At 32.3% G+C, this 24,862-nt stretch overlaps 3 protein-coding genes across 4 annotated transcripts; 1 reads left to right on the forward strand and 2 right to left on the reverse strand.

Annotated features, from left to right (window-relative positions):
• Window positions 1-530: 530 nt before the first annotated feature.
• LOC7497517 (protein HLB1) lies at window positions 531-5,707 on the reverse strand. Its single transcript, XM_002304542.4, has 14 exons — window positions 5,285-5,707; window positions 4,932-5,051; window positions 4,785-4,854; window positions 4,547-4,660; window positions 3,898-3,981; window positions 3,513-3,563; window positions 3,355-3,384; window positions 3,127-3,189; window positions 2,916-2,981; window positions 2,615-2,743; window positions 2,440-2,475; window positions 1,705-1,824; window positions 1,330-1,518; window positions 531-842 (listed from the first exon to the last, which is right to left on the reverse strand). Exons 1-14 carry the CDS (start codon window positions 5,623-5,625, stop codon window positions 732-734), a joined length of 1,524 nt encoding a protein of 507 aa, XP_002304578.2. The 5' UTR covers window positions 5,626-5,707; the 3' UTR covers window positions 531-731.
• Window positions 5,708-9,960: 4,253 nt separating this feature from the next.
• LOC7465340 (rab GTPase-activating protein 22) lies at window positions 9,961-13,787 on the reverse strand. 2 transcript variants are annotated; one of them, XM_024597984.2, is made up of 5 exons: window positions 12,801-13,787; window positions 12,226-12,361; window positions 12,036-12,085; window positions 11,567-11,620; window positions 9,961-11,441 (listed from the first exon to the last, which is right to left on the reverse strand). In XM_024597984.2, exons 1-5 carry the CDS (start codon window positions 13,001-13,003, stop codon window positions 10,190-10,192), a joined length of 1,695 nt encoding a protein of 564 aa, XP_024453752.1. In that variant the 5' UTR covers window positions 13,004-13,787; the 3' UTR covers window positions 9,961-10,189. The 2 variants fall into 2 exon arrangements, with proteins under 2 accessions (XP_024453752.1, XP_002304579.2); XM_002304543.4 differs by having other exon boundaries at window positions 13,117-13,522.
• A 6,776-nt stretch (window positions 13,788-20,563) lies between these two features.
• Window positions 20,564-21,243, forward strand: LOC7465341 (uncharacterized). Its single transcript, XM_002303653.4, has one exon. It carries the CDS (start codon window positions 20,690-20,692, stop codon window positions 21,164-21,166), a length of 477 nt encoding a protein of 158 aa, XP_002303689.2. The 5' UTR covers window positions 20,564-20,689; the 3' UTR covers window positions 21,167-21,243.
• The last annotated feature ends 3,619 nt before the right edge of the window (window positions 21,244-24,862 follow it).

Below are 24,862 nucleotides of genomic sequence, written 5' to 3' on the forward strand. Positions count from 1 at the left end.
TTTTTAACACCAATACATCAAACACTAAAAAAAATATTAATTTAATAATATTTCAAACCACATGCACTCAAACACAGGAGATGCCAAACAAGCAAATGGCAGCACTCATTTTATGTTTACGCGCCACCACATGAAAAGATAGATGTGTGCGTGAGCGCACGCGTATGATGAAGGTAACAGCTTTCTATGCATCAAACCAAAGATTAATCTTTGAGAACTAATCCTACACAATGGTGAAGTTCTAAATCAAACACGGAAATCAATCAGATCTCCATAATTTTCCAAATTTCTCTCTCCCTTGCTATAGGATCCAAGACTTCAGGCAGAATATTGCACTGTAAATTAAGAGACTCGATGAATCATGGTATGCTTTCATTTCTACATCATTATTGGAATTGCCAGAAGAATGCAATATACTGGGATTATATCTCAAAACATTTGTAGTGCCAATGTTATGATTAAAACAAAACACGTGCCTAACATAAATCAACGAATCCAACTCATTCAGTATGTAATGTTACGCATCAAAATTACTCATCAGCCACCCAAAACTAAAATTGATGTGCAACACTTGATCATGCAGAGAAAATTTTACAGAAGTGCATCTCTATGACAAATTCTATCATATACAGCTTATTTCAAAATGACCAAATCCCAATTTCAATACATGAATCATACATACATCTTCAGAAGAAGGTTGCATCGTTCAAGCAGACAATTCATAACTGCAATCAGCTTGTTACGATACCTGCTAGGACCTCACTCTTGCCTCGTGCATAGATTGTGTACACCAGACGAATTGCATCAAGCCATCCATCCAGGGATTCCCATGAATCAGCAACCTGATCAATGGGCAGAATTTAAACATGGGTTCTTGATGTGAAACAGTATAACTTCTATCCCCAGTTTTTGGATAAAAAGACCCTCAAAATGATTACAGTTCACTGAAGAATAGTAAAGTTGAAAAAAAAAAATTCTTTCTAATAATCGTGAATATAACCTGAAAAGGAAAAGAATTTTGAGAAGAGGACCAATTTATATCCCAGTCACCTATATCCTGTCCTGTCCTGTTTTAATAATCTATCATGCTGACAACTGAGCTTGTTTAAATTATTAAATTATCCATTCCCTAAACCATAGATGCCAAATGAATCGATGCTATATTAAAGGAGATACTAGATAGAGCTACAGATGCTCTTCAAATGAGCAAATCTCACTACATGATCACTCCAGGGCTAAGATTAACTATTTTGAACACTGAAAGCAAGTCAAAATCATCTGATTGTAAAGGCATATTTCAAAGAAAAATGAAAAAGAAATGGTGCTTACCAAGAAAAGTGGCCCATGAATAGTATCTATACAGAGGCCCGCACCAGGTGGCAAAGTCAGATCAGCACATGCTGATACAGAAACGATATCTGGAACCTCGACTTTGATAGCCTTTTTGTCACTATTCGATACATCTGATGGTCTGCCAGAGAGGCTCCGGCGAACTTGTTTTTGCTCTGATTTGCTAATCTGCTCAGGAAATGAAAGATGTATTCCAAGGAACTAAAGTTGGCAACATTATGGATAACCGACATGGAAATTCTTCTTAATGAAATAAAGCCATGATTTTTATTTGTGATGTTCTGAGAGGTAAGATAACTTAGATCCATTTAATTTGTTTTGACATTCACAATTACAAAACAAATTAGATTTTACCTGTTGAAGCCCTTCATGATTCAAAACAAATTCTGATCTCTTCCAATCATTGTGAGGTGCAATTGGTTTCCCTGCTTGCGGAGCAGTTAGATATCCAACTTTAAGATATGGTAAAGGTAACTGTCAAAAAATTGGGGCTGATCAGATTTAATTTGTAAAGAATAATTTCTCCAGCCAGTTTAAAATTCAGATATATAGAGAAAGACCTATGAAAACAAATTCATTTTCAAGTCAAAATGCCTTGCATTTTATCAGGGGAGCTATAGGAGTTCCAGTCATAAGTAGTAATAAGGCAGAAAAGATATTGGGCAATATGGAAATATGTATTTTGATAAAATCAAAAAAAGTATCTGGCAAACACAACACACAAGTGTGGAGGAATTGATTGAATCCAAAATTATGGAATGAAAAGGGTGGATATGAAGTTCAGTTTTTTATGTGCCCATATTAACCTGAAACAGCAGCTTAGGGGTCAAGCCACAGATTTGGGCAACAATGCAAAAACCAAAAGCATAAGAACTAGTAGATAATCCAAGGTTTAGGAAATGGTCAACCATTCAAGACAACAACAGAGTTCACATAAGTCACAGAACATGTCCCACCCTAATATCAAAAGTCCAAGAAAAGACAACACAGACCTCATAAGCCATAACTACTGAGAAAGAAGTTAGCTATCATGAAGGCGGCATTTTAGGATAAAATAACAACCATAAATTCAGAAAATGCAATACTGACCATGGAACGCACAAGCCTCAATGCACTGCTATATACCTGTAAAGAATCAAATAAATTTTAGCTTTGAATTATAATCCTTTGGCTAATTGAAATTATAATTCTGAGGGTACATGCTTTTTGTATCACAGAATTTAAACAAGCACGTTTAATAAAAATGAAACTGTGCAATACTTGCCGAGTAATTTGGTTTCAATGCATGAGCAGCTGCAATGTAGATAGCAGACTGGCTATACAACTCATTAGGGGAAACATCTTTAGCATTGGGTGTTCCCCCGGTTCTTAATGTGTCCTCGGCTAGCCCATACTGCCAAAAAAAAGCATTTATATTTAGGATTTAAAGTCACTGATTTGTGGGAGGAGGTGAAAAGACAGTCAATTATCTTGTCTTAACCTACAAATTAAATAAAGCAAGAAAACAGATATAATCACAGTTGAAACATGATATTACAGATGAGGATGGAAAGGATTAAACAAACCAAAACAGTTCCGAGGTTGTAGATTGCTCGATGAAAATCAAATTGCAACTGAATTGCTGCACGGAACTGCATTAGAAACAAGCAAAAGGGATCATAAGGACAGAAGATACAAGTAGACCTATTCCTAGGACATACCAAAATCAAAATCACTTTGCTGCTTGTCCTATATATTCATCCAAGCACTCTAACATCTCCAAATGACTTTCTGTACCTTGCTAATTGCAGTTCTCACAATGGTTTGTTTTTCTCTTGCAGGAACAATTGCACTGAGTTCCTAAAATTGCAAAATTCAATATAGCATCAAATTAAACTAACCAGAACAACCACACGTACCAGAACATCTCAAAGTATCAAAATTTAAAAGAAACAAAAGCTCAACAAAAGTTCTTGCAGGAAGAAAAGAAGTATAAACAGTGTTGAATCAGGAGACATAAAATACCTGTAGAGCAAGTCCCCAATTATTGAGTGCCTGAAATGGATTTCATAAACAATTGGAATCAGCAGTAGATGGTTGTTACAAACAGATGGGAAAGTTGTGGACCTTGGTTTCAGATGAAACAACAAAGAACTTTTAAGAATTTAATTAAAAAAAAATACCTGGGGGCTGTTCCAGTTAAGTTGGACAGCTTTTTCATAGTTTTTCGTTGCCTGCAAAAAGCAGATTATTGTAAATTTCACTTCTCTAAAAAGAACTTTCTTAAGGAAAATATGAGCAGAGCTGCATGTAAATGAAGGACATAGCAATAAGAAAATCAAGCGTGCTTGAAAAGGTTAGGTGGAAAGGCAAAATGGAATTTGCTTTGAGTATAAATGGCTCCTGACAAGTTATAAAGGTCGCATACCCTGAATGACTGCCTATCATATCACATGATAGCATGATTTCATAGAAGGGAAAATGGATACAAAGATGCATGTTCACTTGGTGCGCACACAAAAGCAGAACCAACAAAATTGAATTGGTGAAACAATATTATATACCAACCTGCTTCCACAGTTCCTCAGCCTCCTTTGTACGACCACGCATTTTGGCCCGATCAGAAATTGCTATAGCCCAATTGTAAAAAGCCTGTCAATAAACATAACACAAAACTTTTGGGTGAGTAAAATCTTGAAATCATCTCTTTTTCCACAAATATTATCGTGTTCAAATGATACATAGATGCAATTAAATCTAGTTTTTTTTTTTTTTGCAGGAAACATGGATACAGAGTTTGAAATAAAAAAATGAATCTTTAACACAATCCATATATTCATAAAATAGATCAATAATTTAATTGAATAAATGCTATCTTAACGCATATCTTCCAAACCCACTATGGTGTGTAGGCTCATAAGTGATCTGAGAAGTATCCGTAACGAGTAATCATTACCACATGGCCCTCATGCAAATGCTCAATTTTAGCAATTATATTTTACTCATTATCTAATAAGATTCCTTTTCTTTGCCAGGAAAAGGAAACCAGCTCAAATGGATAAATATTAAATATAATCACTTGCAAGAATTCAAAGCAGCCAGCAAGTTTTTTTCAGTTTATTATCTCACTTTTGCATTTCAGGAAGTCAGAATCCTCATCATAACCTGATCTATAGACATTCAAAAGGATCATTTAGCATATGGGTTTAAAACATACATCATTAAGTGTTGGGCAAAGACGTGTAGCCTCATCATATTTTTTACAAGCTTCCTCAAGCAAATCATCTTTAGAAGGTGAAGTAGAATCCAGACTAACATTATCTGCACTTTCCTGCAAACCAAGATGCCAATCACATCAACACAATTAATCAATCTAGATTCTAATTTTTTTTAAAAAAAATCTCAATATGCTTAAGATAACTACTATTTCATAGAAGCATTTTCTTTTCACATACCTGAAGAACCAATGCCCAATTATATAACGCATCATAATCGTCTGGATTTCTCTCTAAAGCACTCGCATACCTATAGCAAAATTCTACAACAATCAATAATAAGGCATCTAAATCTCAAAAAACAAGGCTGATTAATGAATATATTACCTCCTGGCAGCAAATGTGAGAACACGCTGACGCGACCGACCTTCCTCATCAGTACTGGTAACACTATCAATCAATTCCATTGCCGCATTATTTTGCTGCTGCTGCTGTGTGCTCTGTTGACTGTTAACAAATTTTCAAAAATCACACGCTAAGAAGTCTAACAAAATTTCTCATCTATCAGGCATGATACAGTTACAGAATCTTACGGTAAGATCTAGAAAGACACTTAAAATAACACGCAATCTAATCTAATCTAATCTAATCTGATCTCAATAATCACGTGTATTGCGTGAAAGCGAAAGAATTGAAACGTTTGACAATGAAATGTATTAATCGTAGAAACCGAACCGAACCTGAGAGGAGTGCTTGCCGCATCGTCGCCTTCTTCGGTTTTTAATTCAGTGAGCAATTCTCTCATCGTGAATGTTCTGTTCTGTTGTAGCTCAGCAGGACGACTCGCATTTTGCTCGTTCGATTCAGGTTTCTCTGATTCGTTTGATTGGATCTCGGTTTCATTTGGCTCCTCTGCCTCAGGATCTGCGCTCCTGACGTGAATTGTTGCTGGTTCTGGTTCTGGTTCCGGTGCTGGCTTTGATTCCGGTGCTGCCATTGTCTCTAGCTCCGGATCTTGTTTTTGTTCAGTTGCGGGTTTAGGTTCGAGTCCATTTTTCAATTCGGGTTCTTCGGGAGTCATTGGAGGTGGTTCAAAGGATTTTCTGTTTTGTTTAAGTAAAGTGGAATGTGGGTTCGGACGGGGGGGAGAGAGAGAGAGGGTGGGGGGGGGGGGGGGGGGGGGGGACAGTAGACAAGAGAAGAAAGGAAAAGGAAAATTAGACTATTTTTTTATGGGCCTCCAGAATTTTTGGATTTTGTTTGTTTAGGGTATGGGATTTTAAAAAATTGAAACGAAGCCCAATAGTGATAAACTAGTCGAATACATTCCTCACTTCTATGGCATGTGTGGCTCGCCGAGCGAGGCCGGTCTAAACTTCGAACATGAGAGTAAAATTACTATGACACTCTTCTATTTTAGTTATTTTTTATTTTATTTTTATTTTTAATTTTTAAGAAATATAATTTCAATTTTATATTTATAATTTCAAAACATTTTACATTTACACAAAAAAATATATTGACTTTTATATAAAATTGTTATTATATTTCAATTATTAATTAAAAAATCATTACAGCGTTAAAATTACAAAAATAAAAGATATTAAAAAAAATCTAAGATATAAACCCTAAAAATCCATTAAAAAAAAAGAAATGGAGCCTCCCTTCACCAATTGTTTCCTTTTTGGTCCACCACTAACACTAGAAATGTTTTTCAACGCTTATTAATCAATAATACTGGAAATCAAGAACAACATTGTCTACTCATAAACAATAACCACCCACATTGTAATCTCCTACACTAATCAAGTAAACGCAACCCCTCTTCCACTCAAGACCAAACTTGTTTCTTAAATCCATAGATATTATATTCATCAAACACCTCTAGCGCTTTTTTCAATTTTCCTCATCATTGTACTTAGCCTCAATCCTCTCATCTCACAACATAATTTGTGATCATTGTCCAGAGAAAAAAAATATTCACACACACACAAATCAATCTTCCCTAATTTTTTCAAGCTTTCACTTCTCCACGCCACACTATAACCAATCTCATCTTCATCATCCTTCAAACTGAGGCTATAATTTTCATCTCACAACCCAACCTTTCATAGTCCAGTACCCAAAATACCCGCATACTCTCCTCTATTTTCTCCTCAAATAACCATCATTCCAAAGGCCATTGCAACCTCCTTCTCCACAAACAACCACTACATCCACTCCAACCACTCATAAAACTAACAATAAAAACTTTGCACACTATTATCACCAACAAAATAAAATCTAATGACAGAAACAGTAGCACGCTCTACATGTGGGAGATTGAAATTAAGCAAAAAAAACCATTCCAAGAATTTTATATGCAAACATCAAGTAATAGCTATTTAACGGGTCCATCTCCACGAGTCAGATAATCTTTTATTTCAACTAAGAAAATGAATATGCAAGCTTTTCCAAAGTGTTTTTTTTTTTTTTACATAAAAAAATCATAATCATAGATCGAAAAAGCTTATTCATGCATTTAATTAAACAAATCGAGAATTATTTGTGCCAATAAATATAAAAAAATCATTAATGATAACTATAAACTAAACCGGAAAAGTCAAGAGATAGATGTAGATCAAGATATTTGATCTCGCAATATGAGTTATATACCCAATCATGTTTAATAAATTTGTTTATTATAATATTTTTTATTTAATCAAACAATAATAGAAATAAACACATGCATGAAAGCGATTAAACAAAATCAAAGAAAAAATATTATGCAAGGTTGCACATATTAGAAAAAAAAATTATTTTTATTTATGTGAAAATCAAGTAAAAGCTAAACAATATTTAGTCAAAAACTAAACTGAAAAGTTGAGAGATAGATTTGGATGAAGATATTTAATCTCAAAACACAAGTCATAGACTCAATTGTACTTAGTAATGTTGTTTAAGGGAACCAATATCTTATTTAATTAAATGATAATAAAAAAAACAAAAGTTGAGAGATAGATTTGGATAAAGATATTTAATCTCAAAACACAAGTCATAGACTCAATTGTATTTAGTAATGTTGTTTATGGGAACCAATATCTTATTTAATTAAATGATAATAAAAAAAAGACACATGAAACAACAAGGGCAAAATTTAAAGCAATAAACATTTATGTCGATCGATCTTCTAGGATTATTTATGGTTTGGGTAATTCTGGGATAACAGTAGCATCTTCAGAAATTGATAAAAACCATGAGTGGTTCTAATAACATTTTTAATTTGTGGTGGCAGCTTAATATATGAAGTCAATCGTGTAAAAACAACAACAATCACATGAGCTCCTAACCTCCTTTTATAGTTAAATGGATCTCATTTAGTCTTAGTTTTAGTCGTTGAATGTCAATGAAACTTGAGTAATAAACACTAAGGTATTCAAAACACAAGTCATGAGAATATCTTGGGTAAAAACCTACCAAAGGGACCTTGCTTGAAGGTTGACTTATGGTTATGAATTTGAGATTTTTTATTCATGTTTTTAAGTTAATATGGGTGATGGAAGTCTGAAAATCAGGTGGTGGGGGACTAACAACCATAAAACATGAAAGCTCCTTAGCTATTTATGTTATGAAAACCATTAAAAAAAAAGATGATTATAGTTTTGTTTATTTGGTTTGAACTAAACTTGGTTGTTACAAGTCAATAATGAAGATCTTTTTATGTTTATGTTAAGCCAAATAATCCTTTTAGAAGTAAATCATGCTTATAGAAGTTGACACCTTTTAAGCAAGAAGTGTTGATGTTTGATCCATTAGAAAATGTGGCATGGAAGCTTTCTCTTCTTTCTTTGAACAAAGTTTGGATATGAAATGTTATGTTTACCGATGCTCTTAAATCCTAAAAATGTCAATTTTCTAGATTTCTAGTCCATTATTGTGGTTAGAAAACATTCGTGTCCTTTGATTGGGAAAATATGACAATTTAGGGTTCTTATAATTTAGGGGTTTTATTCTTTAGATGCTATGCTTAACTTGAAAATATATATTTTGGAGACTTAAAACTCACTTTTTTAGAGTTTTTTATCGCTTTAATTTAAATAGTACATGCTCTATTTGCTTTATTCATTAGAGTTTATGCTAAATATCCTTGATTATAATAAACACAAAGAATCATGGACTATATTCATGTTTTGTTAGCTTAAATGAATCATGAATGAATAAGAAGATGCTTGAAACCTTTTCTTTTAGGGTTTGGTTTGTTTATCTAGGTTTGTTTATTAGGAAAGAATTAGCTTAATCAAAATTTTACGTTTTGGATTTATCTTAGACTTTATCGAAATTAAATCTTGTTTTTAAAAGAAAGAAATCAAAAAATATACAAAATCATATATTTTTAACTATTAACATCAATTTTTTATAAATCGACATAATCACTTATTTTTATGGATCAATGTCCAAATTTTCTTAAAATAAAAAAAATCATCTATTTTTAGGAATTAATGTTAAAATTCTCCTTTATCGACGAGTCTCTTATTCGTAGGGATTGACGTTATTTTTTTAAATAAATCACGAATAAGCTTAGAAATGAATTTAGACAATTAATAGTATGCGTAGAATAAATTTAGGATAAAACACATGGCAAATATAACCTTTCGTTTGAAAGGATACGATAAGGGCGACGTCAATCTTTTCTTAAACACAACTAACCCACCACATGAAACTATGAAACTAATGTTCATTTTAGAACTCCTAGTTTTCTTTAATTATTATATGGCGACTCCATATTTTTATTTTTCCCTTTAATTTTAATGAGATTCGTATTTGTTATGGTGTGACAATGCAGATAGTTTAGAAGATGTTTTTATGGATCAGTGAGATACGATTAAGCCTAAAAAGAGGTTTGGTTACGCCAAACCACCATATTAGTAATAAAATATCATAACTTTTGATCTGACTATTAAATTAAACTCTGACTATTAAATGAAGCTCAATTTTTTTAAGAGATTTCCAAGGTCTAGTTTTATAGAAGGCTTAGTCAATTGTAACCAACCAAGCTCCAAAAACCCCTAAATTAGACCTCAAAGATATTATTTGAGCGAATTTTATTATTCCTTCTTGATTTTTCTAGATTTTATGCAAATTGTGTTTTTTACTTTTGGCTTAGTGAGGCAGAACTTATTTGAGTTTAATTCAGAAATAAAACTGACTAAGGGGTTCTGTTGTGATAATCCTATTTTCTGCCAAAACTATTGTCTTTTTTGTGTTGTTACTATCCTTATCATGCTTCTGTCTGCGTCACCCAAGATCCACATTACCAACAATCTTGAGCAAGAAGTGATCCTAAGGCATTCATAAAGAGGTTAAGCATTGAGCTTAATTGTCTGCCCGTATCTTTGGAAACGAAAGATACAAAAAACTGCAAAGAAAAGGAGCCAAGTTAAAAGGAAGATCAAAATGCTAAATTTGCATTGATGCCACTATCACTCACGGAGAGTGCGGGCACAGCATTCAGAATTCCATAATTTACCCCGTTAAACAAATTGCCTATCAGTTGCTTTTGTTTCAAGCTAGGAGTTGAAGTGATCCGAAGAATAAGGGATCTGCGCACAGCAACAAGGACGAAATGGAAATCTACGAAGAGCAAGAGAAAAAGGAAGAATTATTTCTTAAATCTTGTCGTGCAGGTTGACCACCAAGTCATGTGCATCATCGAGAAGCTTCCATACATCCAACTGACCGGCCATGCTATTGCATTCTCTCATGATCTCATCCATACTGCTGTACTTCTCAACGATCAGTTTCCTCCTCTGCAGCACACAAGCTGCTATTGCATAAAGCAGCAAATCATCACTAGGAGGGGCCCTTAGCCTCATCCTCCCCCAGGCAGACTGGGCAATCCCTGCCCGTATTGCTGCCTGGTCAGCCCACATCACCTCCCAGAGGCAGAGTGTTTGATCAAGGTTTAACTCCCTTCTGAAAAGAACCACCACCATTCTGTACACAAAGAAGCAGTCCTCTGCTTGAAGCTTCTCCAGGTGCTTGTAGAGATGGCTATCCTTGCACTTGATTATCTTGGAAACAAGACCCAGTTGCCTCCGGATTCCCACTTCATCGAGACGGAAATTGTGCCGAGCTTTCTTCATGAAGCCCACAAAACACCAGAAGGCTAAAAAATCCTCCTCCATCACTGCAATAATGGGTGAGAGTAAATCACTCATTCCTTGACAGTAACCAATCTCAGGATCATAAAGTGCATATGCCTCAAGGATAGTGATGAGGCGAGCAGCATGAAAGATCCTGCTTGGCTCCAAGTGATCATAGTCCTGCAACCCTACACTCTCAGCCAATCGTCGTGCCTTCATCTCTGATACTGCTGCCTGAGATGGAGAGTACATTATCCATTCACCATTTGCCCGCACTGCATCAACACGAATGATTCTCTGCCATGTGGCAAAATCCTCATCTTTCTGCAAGTTCAACCTGCTCTTTGTCTCAAAGGGAGAGGAATTCTCCTGAGAAGGCAAATCAAAATCATTTTCACCTGTAAATTCAGTTGCAAGAAAAGATTCTGCAATTTCTGGTTCTTCAGAGGAATCGGAATCAGTTGACTCCGTGTCTCCAGCCAAGCCATCTTCATAGGTGACCACACTCCTATCATCACCTCCTTCCAATATTGATTCAGAGCCCTGAGGAGCTTCATCAGGGAAATCTGAATCCTCAGCAGATAAGTTGCCTTGCTCAGCAGAAGGTGTCATCCTGGTACTATTAACATCTTCTAATCCAGGGAAATCCATGACTTGACTCGAGTCCCCGCTAACCTCAGCGCTGCTGATTCCAACAGCTTGCTTGGCCTTAAAACTCCTATCATTGCATCTGAGATGTCTTCGGCACTGTTTCCGTAGATTCTCATATTCTTTTCTGCAGTGCAAATATATATAAGAACCTTGACTAGGGAAAGAAATGAAAATACATGATTACAAGGAATTTGGAAAGGAGAGCATTCATCCATAACTAAAAACTGTACAGGAAGAGAATTATGATACCTTTTCTCATCTTGAATGCAATCTCTTTCTTCCTTGGAACTGTTCACATCATAGCTGTTGAAAAGAACTCAACATCAATACAAAGAGCAGTGCTCATACATCATCACAATAAATGAACACAAAACAAAAAGGAAAAGCTTCCTAGGATGGACAATCAGAAAAATGATAGCGTATAATGCAGGCACACATTCCAAATAGGAAAATTATAAATGTCAAGGACATTGCTATGAGTATGTTTGCATTTAGCAAATGTGTCGCCAACAATCACATTGTTCCTGGCCTACCTTTCATGATTTTGCCCAAAAAACTCAATGACAAAATGCACTGATGGAAAGTTGCTACTTTGCTTGGTTATAAATATAGCCTCAGAAAGCAAACTCAAGTAAATAAGAGACCTAAATAAAAAAAATAGCTGGTATATAAATACTAAGAAAATCAAATACAAACTGCCACTTAAAACAGAACTTACATTCCAAGGAGAAATGGCCAAACCTCTGGTCTAATACTTGGATCAACACCCTGCATTAGAGTTTAAGAAAAATTAACACTCCTTAAGCAGTTAGAAATACAGAATCAGAAATATAAATAACAACATAAGACTTAATGAATAACTAAACAAAACAGTCAAAATATCAGTCACAGTAGAGACTGCAACATACCCCACTTCGGGCTTTCTTCAGAAACTTGACACCACCATCACACAATTTCCCATCAGGCATAAATAAACTTTTCCATTGCTTTGGTAAAAGCGCATGTTTTCTTCTCCTACGCGACCAAGGCGATTTAAGACTACCCCTGAACCAAAAAAAAAGACGAAGAAACAAAAGATCAGTTATTCAATGATAATCATCTACAAAAACAAAATTCCCAAACCACCGATTACAACTCAAAATTCTTTTTTTCCCATATGGCATCCAAAGATACTATTAACGATTTGCTTCCACTACTTCTTAGATGGGAGTCTACATTGAACAACTAATTCTATGAGGGACAGTATTCTTCCACGAGGCCTAAACACTTTCGAATTTATTCTTTAATTGCACATCGAAGATTCGAGAACTGTTCCGAAATTCTAATAACAAGACAGCAAAAGGCAAGTAAAAGGAGCAGGAAGAATAAGAAACTAGCTTGATAGAATAACATAGAGCGCAAAGGGGGTCATTTTTAGACGACTAAGAGATTGGATTTGGGAAAAAAAAACGAAAAGTTTACAGAAAGGAATTGAAGAACTCACCGATTAGTAGAAGCTGGTGAGGAGGAAGATGATGAGGACAACGAAGAGGAGGCAACTACTAATAAAACTGATCTCAAATATATCCACGACGATGATGATGACGATGACGGTGAGGAGGAGGAGTTTGACGTCGAAGAAGTTGTGGAAAAAGGAGTATGGCTTCGCCTTAAGGCTCTCATTAACGGTTTTTGTTGCATCAACATCTAAATATATCTATCTAGGGTTTCTTTGGCGACGGTTAATCTAAGTTTTGAATTAGAGTGTCAATTATTCGAACACTTGGGGGGGGTTTTTATTGTTGACTTTGTTATTTTACCTACGAGAATAGACGACGGTGGCGGCCAAGGCGATACCGGCCATGGCCGTGACAGCGATGGCTATACCAACATTGGAAGAAGACGTAGCGGCGCCCCATAAACCACCGCCAACGCCACCAACGACCCAGCCGTTCCTCCCTGTCCCAGTGTTTCCGGTGCTAGCTTCGGCGAACACGATCCATTTCCAAAAAGCACCGCCGCCGGCGGAGGAGGAGAAGAGCATCAACAGTGAAATGGCGGAGATGACCTTAAGGGATGGTGGTAATAGGAGTCCCGGCTTTTGATTCGATAACACCATCACCAAAGTGAAGAGACTCTTAAGGCCTAAAGGCCCCCCTCTCTCCTCTCTCTCTCAGAGTGTTTTTTTTTTTTTTCTTATTTTATTCTCTCGATATTTTAATTGCTTTTTCAGTGCTCAGCTCTCTTTTTCATGAAAGGAAGTAAATAATTATAGGCAGTGTTTTTTCAATCGTTGATTTTTTAAAAATGTTTTTTATTTAAATAATTTATTAAAATAATATTTTTAAAATAATTTATTTTTAACATTAATATATTAAAATAATTTTAAAAAATAAAAAAACAATTTAAAATAAAAAATAAAAAAATATACTCTCTCTCTCTCTCTCTCTCTCTCTCTCTCTCTCTCTCTCTCTCTACATCTTTCTCTATTTCAACAAACTCTCTTTATTGGTGTAAAAATGATGTTGGCGTTTTGACTTAATATACAAATAGTAGAAAGAAGGAATATCCATTAATGAAAAGTTATTACGGGATGTTGATAAAATAGTAATTATATTAATAATAAAATGATGTTTAGAGTGGTAGTTATGGTATGGAGGTGTGATGATGACAGTAATTATAATAATATTATTGAATATTATAGTTTAGTATTGTGAAAATATATTTATTTTCACGAGATTAAAATATTTTTCGACACTATTAAGAGAATAACCGAAGATGGCAAAAGTGGAGAAAAGAATACTTTCATTTTGTTGCGGAACATAATTTACCACTCTGAACGGAAAAGGGAGGATTGATAGTTAAGTAATTCTTCTTCTTCTTCTTCTTTTTTCCAATTTCCAGGTGTACTTATGGGAGCACGCCAAACCATGATCTCTGCTGGTCATTATCACATAAGATTTACAACGCTGCTGGCGGGTATAAGACACAGAGGCATGTGTTGGTCTGGTGATTGTCACCTGTGGAAGGATCTCATTTGAGGATTCAGTTCATCACCATCACTAGCGATGACTGCCTGAGAATCATTTTTATCCTCTTGCTGCGTGGACTGTACGTGGCATCTATTTCGGACGAGACAACAACACTGTTGATTTAGTGCTTCCATTTTTATTAATGCATGGGTTTGATTCTCTCGCCGGAGCATTTAACGGGGGACATCCTCTCCATCCTAAACATGTTCGCAAAAAGAAAAGGGAAGGAAAGATGGAAAACCCAGCATAAAAACAGGAGTCAAAGGCAAGTAATCATGTTTATGGTAGGGCAAAATGAAAGGTGGATTCTAGCACCCATGGCACCACAAAATAGGTGGAGGAAAGGAAGGAGAGAGGCCGTGGGGGGGACAAAGACACCCATTTATGCCGGACCACATGCCTTTGCTTTGCCCTGCACTCCAGTGTCACATGGATGGAGCTTTATTTTTGTTCTTTTCAATATACATAGTATCTAAACTCTAAAGATACATTGCTCTTTATATATATATATATAAGATTTACTAACTTATGCCATCTTATAGCATGTTATTCTTAATTATTAGATATTGAATAAACATTAAGCGCATCTCAGCAGTGATCATAGATTTAATTATCAGAAACACATTATTATTACAAGTTTGTTTAGTATTTTAGTATTGTAATAGCAGTTATTTTTTAAAGTGTTTTTTATTTGAAAATGGATTAAAATATTATTATTATTATTATTATTATATCAACTAATCAAAAAATTAAAAAATGTATAAAAAAAATATTTTAAACAAAAAAAATCAAAAACATTTTTAAAATTATATGGTTTTGTGTTCATTGTCAATGTCTTCGAAGGTCCATAAAGAATAAAGAGGTAAGCCACCATCACCCAATGGGTCCACCGGTAGTTATGGGTTGGGCCTACATGTAATCATGATGTTTGCAAAAGGCAATGACCTGATCCCAGTTCCTAAATATCAAGAATCAACTGAATTTCTATCTGCCAGAGAAATCAACAAAAAAAATTTGTCTAACAACGAAGGACACACGCCTGAGAATTCGAAACAAGTTACGTTCACTGCCATGTTTAAAAATAACAGCTTCGTGTGATGAAGCCAACGGTCAACAGAGTCCCTTGATCACTAGCCTGGCCGGAAAATGAGAAAGAAACTCAAATTCCGTATATGTTGCCTGAATAACAAGAAAGATGAAACGTAGCTTCTAATGGACTCGTGAACTCCACGGTCTTGCTTTCAGGCCCTTCCCCATGGCCAATACTCACCAGCCTTCAACCCATGACCTTACCAACATGTGAAGAGTAATAACAGACCTAATTACATTTTGCAGGTGAAATCTCGTCACGAATTAGGAGTACAGACTCCAGATCAGTGGTTGTTATGGTAGCTTTGATTCGAATGATTATGTTTGGAGTACAATTACGAGCGTTCATGGATATAGCTGGTGTTGAAAATTTATTTTAATTAAATAAATTATGGATGAGAAATTAATCTCAAATAACCTTTGATTTTTCTATATTTAATTCTTGATTTATTATGGCTAATCGAATGTTGTACTGTAATAATAATAATTAATTCTTCAACCATCCAACTTCTAAAATTTATTATAAAAAAAAAAAGATGAAAGAAGAGTTTCTAACTTGAGTTTTTCAGATTTTACACACTTACTTTTCCTCACCTTATTTTTAATGTTTTTCTCTTTCTTTTTATGCTTTGATTTTCCTCTCAAATCTAAAGTTTAAATTCATCTTATTGAGAGATATTTGAGTTACATAATCTTTGATTCACAAATCTTATTTAAAAGTGCATTTGAACCAAGATGATATTGTTGGAATTTTGAAAGACATATTAAAAACATCCTAGTTACATTCTTATTTTAAAAGACTCATTACTTTAAAATATTTCAACGAGTATCATTCTAATTTTAATTTAAACATAATTGATTTTATTATTAGTATGCATGCTAAGATTTGTTATCTTATATCAATTGCAAATTTGAATATATTTTTAGTATGCATGCTAATATTTTATTTTTATTTTTATTTTTTATTGAAAGCATGTTTATTATTAGTTATGCTTTTATGTACTTAGAGTTTTAAAACAAGTATAAACTCTACGTTTTTATTGAACATTTTTTATTTAGCATCCGTTTGTGATGATAACTAATTATCTTTGCTCACTAGTTTTATATATATAGACACACACACTAGACTAGTTTATATTACAAGGGTTTTGATTTTTTTTTAAGGTTAAAGATTATTGATTTTAGTCTGTTAAAATGGTGGTTAGGAGAATACAAGCCTAGGTGGTGAGAGATAAGAAATTGAACAAAAAGAAAGAAAAAGATTATTTATACAAGTATTTTCTAAAATGTAAAGTTTTCTATTTAAAATTCATGTCCCAATCTGTTATATTTATTTTATTTTTTATTTGAATCAGATAATAAAAATAATATTATTGATTAGTTAATATTTTTTAACACCAATAAGCACAATTGTAGTCCAATGGGCCTATCATGTTTCCCTGACAATTCGTTTTGGGCTAAAAACGCTCGCTTAACAGTACAGGACCCGCTTAGCGGTTCGTGAATTGGGGGATTAGAAGAAAAAGTTTGCAGCGTTGTGCTAATTGAAGTACCAGGCAGCTGAAAAGGAAAGTTAATTATTTCACAATTTAACCTTGGATTATGGGCCTATTTGATTTTGACCCTTGCAGTAGTTGTTCTGTGTTGTGTTTTGCTATAAAATTATAAATAGTAACGGTTTAATAATGTATTGTTGTGTCATCATATAGTAAGATTATATAAATTATAATTATCATTAATTAAATTAAATATTTTTTAAGAAAATAATTTAATTGTTCAAGAAATGATTTTTTAAAAAAAACATATAAATATCATAAAAAATGTAAATACAAAATAAATAATAATCATATTACATAGTTATGTTTTAGAAAATATAACTACTAAATAATTTAATTTAGATGCACAAAAGCTGAATTTTAATACATTTAAATACAGCAATTAAGGTTAGTTAATTCTAAAATATTTAAGATTATAAACTCTGTAATTAAATGTTAGTTAATTACTGTATATAAAATAAAAATGACCGATGTTGGTTAATTTTAAAATATTTAAAGTCATTTTTATTTTTTCAATAAATAAATAATGTTTAATTTTTAAAATCACTTTCCATGCTTTTTGAGGTGAAGATTTTTAAATTGCTTTTACAAAAATCTGTTTTCACTCTTAAAAGTTAAGCAATTGATTTTTAGAATCCTAACCAAACATTTTTTTTGGTTCTATACTTTAAATCAAACCAATAAAGAGTAAATTATATATTAGTCCCTCTAGTTTTGAAAAATAAATTAAATAGTTCCTCTAGTTTATTAATTAAACCCTTAACCTATACTGACCATGCTTAATTTAATATTTATTTTGTAAGAGAATATTTTCTTTTCTCACCAATATTTTCATATTATCTATTTACTTTTTTTTAAAAAAAAATTCTATTTCTTGAAACAAAACAAACTGAAAGGACCATGAATTGGGTAAAAAGGATCAAATTACAAATGCATTTAAAAACATAGGGACTATTTAATTATTTTTAAAACTATATTATAAAAATCGTTCTACCCTCCCAAGCATAATCAACTTCATTGTTGCGGGGTAAGAGACGATGCCATCCTTTTCCCAGACTTGCCGTGCTAACATCACCTGGGAATTTGGTTTTTTTCATCACTTATCTTCCTTGCCAGATTTTGGGATCATCAATTTGCAAGGGGAGAAAAGGTGAAAAAGCAAATGATAGCTGAAAAGCATGGAATAAATTCCGATGAATTAATTGAAACCTTCTTTTGCTTGCTTGGAAAAATTGAGTTCTTTATTTTAGTTACACTCAACCATCCACCCATGAAAGCAACAAGTTCTTTATCCAAGTAAGAATATTTTGGGGAGTGTGGTTTATTCGTATTTCAAAAAATTATTGATTTTTTATATTTTAAATTATTTTTATATTTTTTAAATCTTTTTAATATATTAAAATAAAAAATAAACAAGCATAACATGACGCTAGCATCTTTATTTACTTTAATAAAAAAATCAAAGTAGACACAAAAAGCAACATGAACATTTATATAATTAAAATATATTTTTTCTTCCTTAACAACTATAAGAACCCAATAGTTTATTGCCCGTGTTTTGCTGCGGATTAGATCAATTTTTTTAGATATAAAAAAATATTAACAGTGCATAGAATTTCTTAACAGTATTATTAAACCTAACTAAATTAGTCAATTTTAAAACCTTTCGACTTAACTCTTTATCTAATTTGAATTTATAATAAAACCGTATGGGAGCTAACTCGACTTAAATCGATCGATTTCATGAGTCAAAATACAATCGTGATGATTTATAAAAACATGACATAGTTTTTTAAAAAAATTTAAAGATCAACTATTTAAAAAAAAAATAATAAGACAATGGCAGATTGAATCTACTTCAGCCCCCCGCAACCTAAGTCATGGACTCTATTAGGTTTAATATCTTTTTTTTATAAACTATTTTTATTTAATTATATAATAAAAATAGATGTTTACAAAATTGAGCACCAACCTAAAAATACACTTATTTGAGACAATTATCATCATAGAAAGCAAACAAAAATCAATCATGTAATCTATTTCTCAATCAATCTAATATTGAAGGATGAAGTTAATTAATTAAAAGACAAAAAAAACATACCCGGTTGGTGGGTAAACTTGTCAAACTTGTGAATCGGGTAACCCGGGCTAGCACATCAAATATGTGAACTGAGTTATAGACTCTACTAGGATTATAATTTTTTTTTAGAAAGTATTTTTTATTTAACTATACGATAACAAAAATAAATGATTGCAAAATCAAATACCAATTCAGTACCGAGATGTTTTTAAGGATAAAATAAAAAAAAAACTAGTTAAAAAAAGTTAAACTTATCAGACCTGCGAACTAGGTCAATTGACCAAACTAGTATATAGGTCCATGAACTTTATAAAGTTTAATAAAAATAATTTTCTCTATTACTAATTTTTATTAACTATACAAGAAAAAAATAAATAATAAAAAAGTCAAGTTTAATTAAAAAAAAATCCTCACCAAACTCGTAAATCAAAACAATCTGAATTACCCTAACAAACTCGTAAACCACACTAACCTTATAGAAAAATAAAATAAAACAAAATAAATTATGAAACTAAAATCTCAATCATCCTGGTATTAAAAAGATGAAATACATAAAAACAAATTTGAAAAAAAATTATAACAAAAATCCAAAAAGAAAGCAGAACACCTTGGATTATTATTGTAATCTACAATGCAATTAGTGTTGGTGAACAATAATTTTCCCACACCTTTTATTTTTTGTTATTTTATAAAGTTTAATAACATAATTTTTCTCTAAAACTATTTTTTTTAATTATACGAGGAAAAAAAAGACTATAAAAAAGTCAATTCCAATTAAAAAAACAAAACCCACCAAATCTGTAAATGAGGACAACCTGAGTTACCTAGACAAATCTGCAAACTATGTTAACCTCATATAAAAACAAAATAAAAAGAAACAAATTACAAAGCTAAATTAAAAAACAAATTACAAAGCTAAATTTTCAACTATTATAATTTCAAAAGATAAAATCAAAAAAACAAAATTTTAAAAAAAGAATCATAACAATTTTTTTTTAAAAAAGCAAAATATTCCACAGTGCAATGGATATAGGTGAATAATGATTTCCCTATATTTTTTAATTTTTGTTAATTTATAAAATTTAATAACATGATTTTTCTCTAAAACTAATTTTTTAAACCATACAAGAAAAAAATAAACTATAAAAAAATCAAATTCAATTAAAAAAAAACATTCTAAAAAACCCATAAACTAGGGCAAAAAAGGTTATTTAGACAAATCTGCAAACCACACTAATCTAAAAAAATAAAATAAAAACAAATTACAAAAAAAATTTCAATCATCTCAATATTAAAAAAAAATCAATAAAAACAGTTTTAAAAAATCATAATAAAAAAATTAAACAAAAAATGTATTCAAAAATACATAAAAAAAAAAAGTCAATGTGAGGAAAATTACAATAATCTACTTTCTTCTAAAAAAAAAACTACAGTATTTTTCCACGTAATTGAGTTTTGTCAACAACAATAATAATTAATGTGATGTGATTATTAACAATTAGGTGAACTATCTGCCGAATATCATCAACCTCCAGCCAACTACCCTGTCCTTTCCTCTTCATTTATCTATACCCCAACGCCTCTTATATCCTTCATCATTCAAAACTCTAAAACGCACAGCCAATTCTTGATAAAAATGGCAGGCTTGATCAGGTCGAAAGAAGATGAACGTGCAGGGGCAGAAATTGTGTATGGTCATGAAGAGTGTCATCGCCACTCCATAGAGCTTCTTGAAGAGCTAGGATTCCCTAAAGGTGTCCTCCCTCTGAAAGATCTTGAAGAGTGTGGGAGGGTTAAAGAAACCGGGTTTGTGTGGATGAAACAAAAGGCTCCTTATGAGCACTTCTTTGTCGGATCCAACACAAAAGTAAGTTATGCCACAGAGGTGACTGCTTATGTAGAGAAGTTCAAGATGAAGAAAATGACTGGGATTAAGAGCAAGCAGATGTTCTTATGGGTACCATTATCTGAAATGAGCATCGAAAATCCTTCGCGCAAGAAAATTCTCTTCAAGACTCCAATGGGGATTGGCAAGTCTTTCCCTGTCTCTGCTTTCATGACTGACGAGGAGAAGCAGGAGCAGCAGGAAAAGCTGGAGGAAGTCCATGAATGAAATCTAGTCCATCAATTCTTTTAACTGCTGTAGTCTTTCATTATGTTCATCAATAAACACGCTGCTGTTCAAGTTTCCATGATTTTTTTTCATGTCGTTTCTTACCTCAAGAAAAAAATTGTATTGTGCGATCTCAGTTATTTTTTTCATGTCGTTTTAATCAATCCTTTAATTTAATTCAGGGATTGATGAACTTCAAACCAGGCTGGGTTTTTCACGGCTGCGCCTTGGGTTATTGGATTGATTAGGTTAAACTACTAGTTGGTGAGGTAACGGGATGACACCACGAGCTTTCTTACAAAAACAAGTCTTAGAATATAGGACCTTTGATATCTAAGTTCATAAACATAGGAAGACAATACTACACGAGAGCGAAAGGTGTGAGAGAAAGAGCACGAGGTGTGAGGAGGATGGTCATGATTGTGAATAAGTGGTCAAGTGATCACGGTATGAGGAGGTGCTTACGGTGTTAAGAAGCTGTGGCCAAGCGGTGTTAACTAGCTAGAAAGTGATGGTGATAAGAGGCAGTAATGATCACGAAGTGGTAGTGATCATAACGTGCTGAACAGTAGGAGGTGGTGATCGGGAGGTAGCACTGACAAGAGGTGGTAGTTATCATGAAATGAAAGTGACCAGAAGGTGGTAATAACCATGAGGTGGTGGTGTCTAGGAGAGCGAGGAGTGGCGAATGAACCTGGAGATTGTTCTTGAATGGTTTTAATCTAAACTGTTTAGACCCAAAATATTAATATTTGTAAACCCTATCTCGTTGAGATTAGTATAATGATGGAAAGTTGCCTTATAATAATAAGTAGAGAAAAATGAGTTGCTGGTCATTGTTTCATTGGTAGAGAAGTTAATGTTTGTTTTTGATCATGGTGGCTCGTTATGCTATTAATGGAGAGGTTTGTGGCTAATAAGTGCTATTTTATGGCAAGAAAAGATTGGTATCATACCAAGGAGCAAGTCGAGAAGAGTGAGCTTGTTAGTTAGTATTGTGATGTATGCTGGTAGCTGGGAATACTGGGTCAAGGCCAGAAAGCATGGCGGACAACCAGTTTGGGCTTGCTCTCATAAACCAAATGGTTTAGAAAAGTTGTTCGGTGGAAAGGTGTCAGGCAATGTCAACCTAGCCCAAAAAAATTTTTTTTAAAAAAAATTTAATGCATCATTATTTATTCCTAATTTTTTAAACATTTAATTATGTTGGAGAAAAAATTATAATGGCTTTTGTTAACAAGCATGAAGGGAGATAAGAGTTCAATTAATTTGTTTGTTTCTCTTAAAGTGGAGAATATTATTACTTAGAAAATGAGAAATATTTTGTGATTATGAAAGTAGGTTCTAAGTGTAACGCCCCAAGTTTTTTAATGCACTTTGCATATTTCTAATAACTGTGTGCATGCAAATGGGTTTTTTTTTTTTTTTCATTCCATTAGTAGCTTTCCTTGTTCAAAATTATTTCCAGCAATCACAATGAAAGCCTCGGATTTCCAGCATTCAAATCCCAGAAATTTCAGCCTTTTTTCCCTTAAAAAAACTAGCACAACAGGAGACAACATGGGTACACGAGGAGGGGGAGCTCTCTACTAAAACTCACAAGTTGAAAAAATTTGGTTAAGTTAAATTCATAAATTAGATTGTTGACTCCATAAATTTTTGGTTTTTTCTAAAATATTTTTTATTTGACTAAATAAACACATAATATAATGATTACATAAAAAATAAAAAATAATAATCAAAGCAAAAAAAAGACTAAAACACAAAAATACAATTTTACAAAACAATATAGATTACTATTGTAATTCACATTGTTTATGAGTGTGCGTGAATAGTATTATTCCCAAACCCTTTAGTTTTTACTAGTTATTTAAATTTTAACCCGTGCTTCGCCATTGGCACATGCCAAGTATTTTTTTTTTCTAATAAAAAATTTAAACATGCAGACTTTTTGATATGTTTTTTTACATAAAAATATTAAATGTAAATAAAAAATCTTATGCACCCATCTAATTAAAAAAATCAAGAACTATTTGTATTAATAAATGAAAAAAATTATTAATGACAACTAAATAAATAACTGAAAAAGTCAAAAGGCGGATATAAATCAAGATATTTGATCTCACAACACGAATCATTTACTTGGATGTATTCAATGACCCTATTTATCAAAATTATTATTTTTTATTTAATCAAATGATATTAGAAATAGACACATACATGAAATTGATTAAATAAAATCAAAGGAAAAGAATATCACGCAAGATTACACTTATTAGAAATACTATCCGAAAATAAATATTTTTTATTTTTAAAAATAAAGTTTATTTATATAAAACATAAAAAAATATAGATGAGTTAGAATAATCTCTTCAAAAATCAAATATATACACAATAATTAAAAAAACTACCATTATTTAACAAAAGCTAAATACAAAAAAATAAAAAAAATCAGAGAAAAAGAGTATTAATTTGAATATAAATTAATTTTTTTTTTAACAGAACATGTATAAAAAAATATCAATTTTTTTAAGGCAAAATTATAGAAAAGCAAACAAAAAAATAGAAAGAGGTTAGACGCCTCCAGGTCTTGTACATTGCCCACTTAGAAAGAGCTTGTGCGAGGAACCTATTTTTTTTTAAAATGCAATTAGAGTAGACGACATATCATCCATCTTAATATTTTTTGAAAAAAAATTCCATACAACGCATTATCTGGCTTTCCTCAAATTCTGGCCATCAAAATCTTAAATCGGGGTCTATGATTTTTTGACCTAGAAACCCATTTTTAACCCAAAAGACCCTAAACACCTTGATATCTAGTAAATGGTCTTAAACAACTAAAAAACCGCACAAAAACACAAAATCAACCCGAAATAACAAATCTTCCTGATCTTAAATAAGTTTTTAAGATATTTTTTAGGTGAAAAAACCTAAGCGAAACTTCCTTTACCAAATAAAATTCGTTGACATCAAGATCGACCATTTTAGTTGCTAAAATAAGTGTCAAAACTGATCTTCTCTTTTTACCACTAAGATTCGACGGCCTCTTTCTCTTATCTCTTTCTGAAACTAAAAAATAAATTTTTATACTAAAATTAAATTGCAAAAAACATTAAGAGACCAAATGAGTATGATTTGGGAAGTTTAAGAACTAAATTGAACATTTTATAAGAACTTTAAACCCCCATCTATTTTCGATCCTTTTCCATATTGGTCCATCTTCTTTCAATTTTGTCTTTGTTCAACAAAGTTGAATTAATTGTACTTCATCCTCGCCTCAAAAAGATGTAATCGTGAAAAAAAATTTTGAGAATCAAAATAAAAAGAAAAAAAAAGAAAAAGAAAAATTATGAATAACTAATCCATAGTAAAATATGAGATGGTGATAATATTTTATATACAGTATAATTCTTATAATTCTCATACCTTTTAATGTTTTTTATAATCATCTTTATCTTTATGATGTAATTATAATTAATTATTTGATAAGAAAAAGAAACAATAATAAAATTAAACACCAATTAAATACTATTTTTTTTTTAAAACTATAATAATTAACCTCATACAAAACAAAACAAATTATAATACTCTCTAAACCAAAACTGAACAGATAAAAATACTTATTTCTAAAAAAAAAAAAAAAAAAAACTCTTGCATTATAACATTAAAAAGGGGTAAACTTTGAAAATTGAT

The sequence above is a fragment of the Populus trichocarpa genome, chromosome 3 (assembly GCF_000002775.5).
Source record: "Populus trichocarpa isolate Nisqually-1 chromosome 3, P.trichocarpa_v4.1, whole genome shotgun sequence".
NCBI classification, from domain to species: Eukaryota; Viridiplantae; Streptophyta; class Magnoliopsida; order Malpighiales; family Salicaceae; genus Populus; species Populus trichocarpa.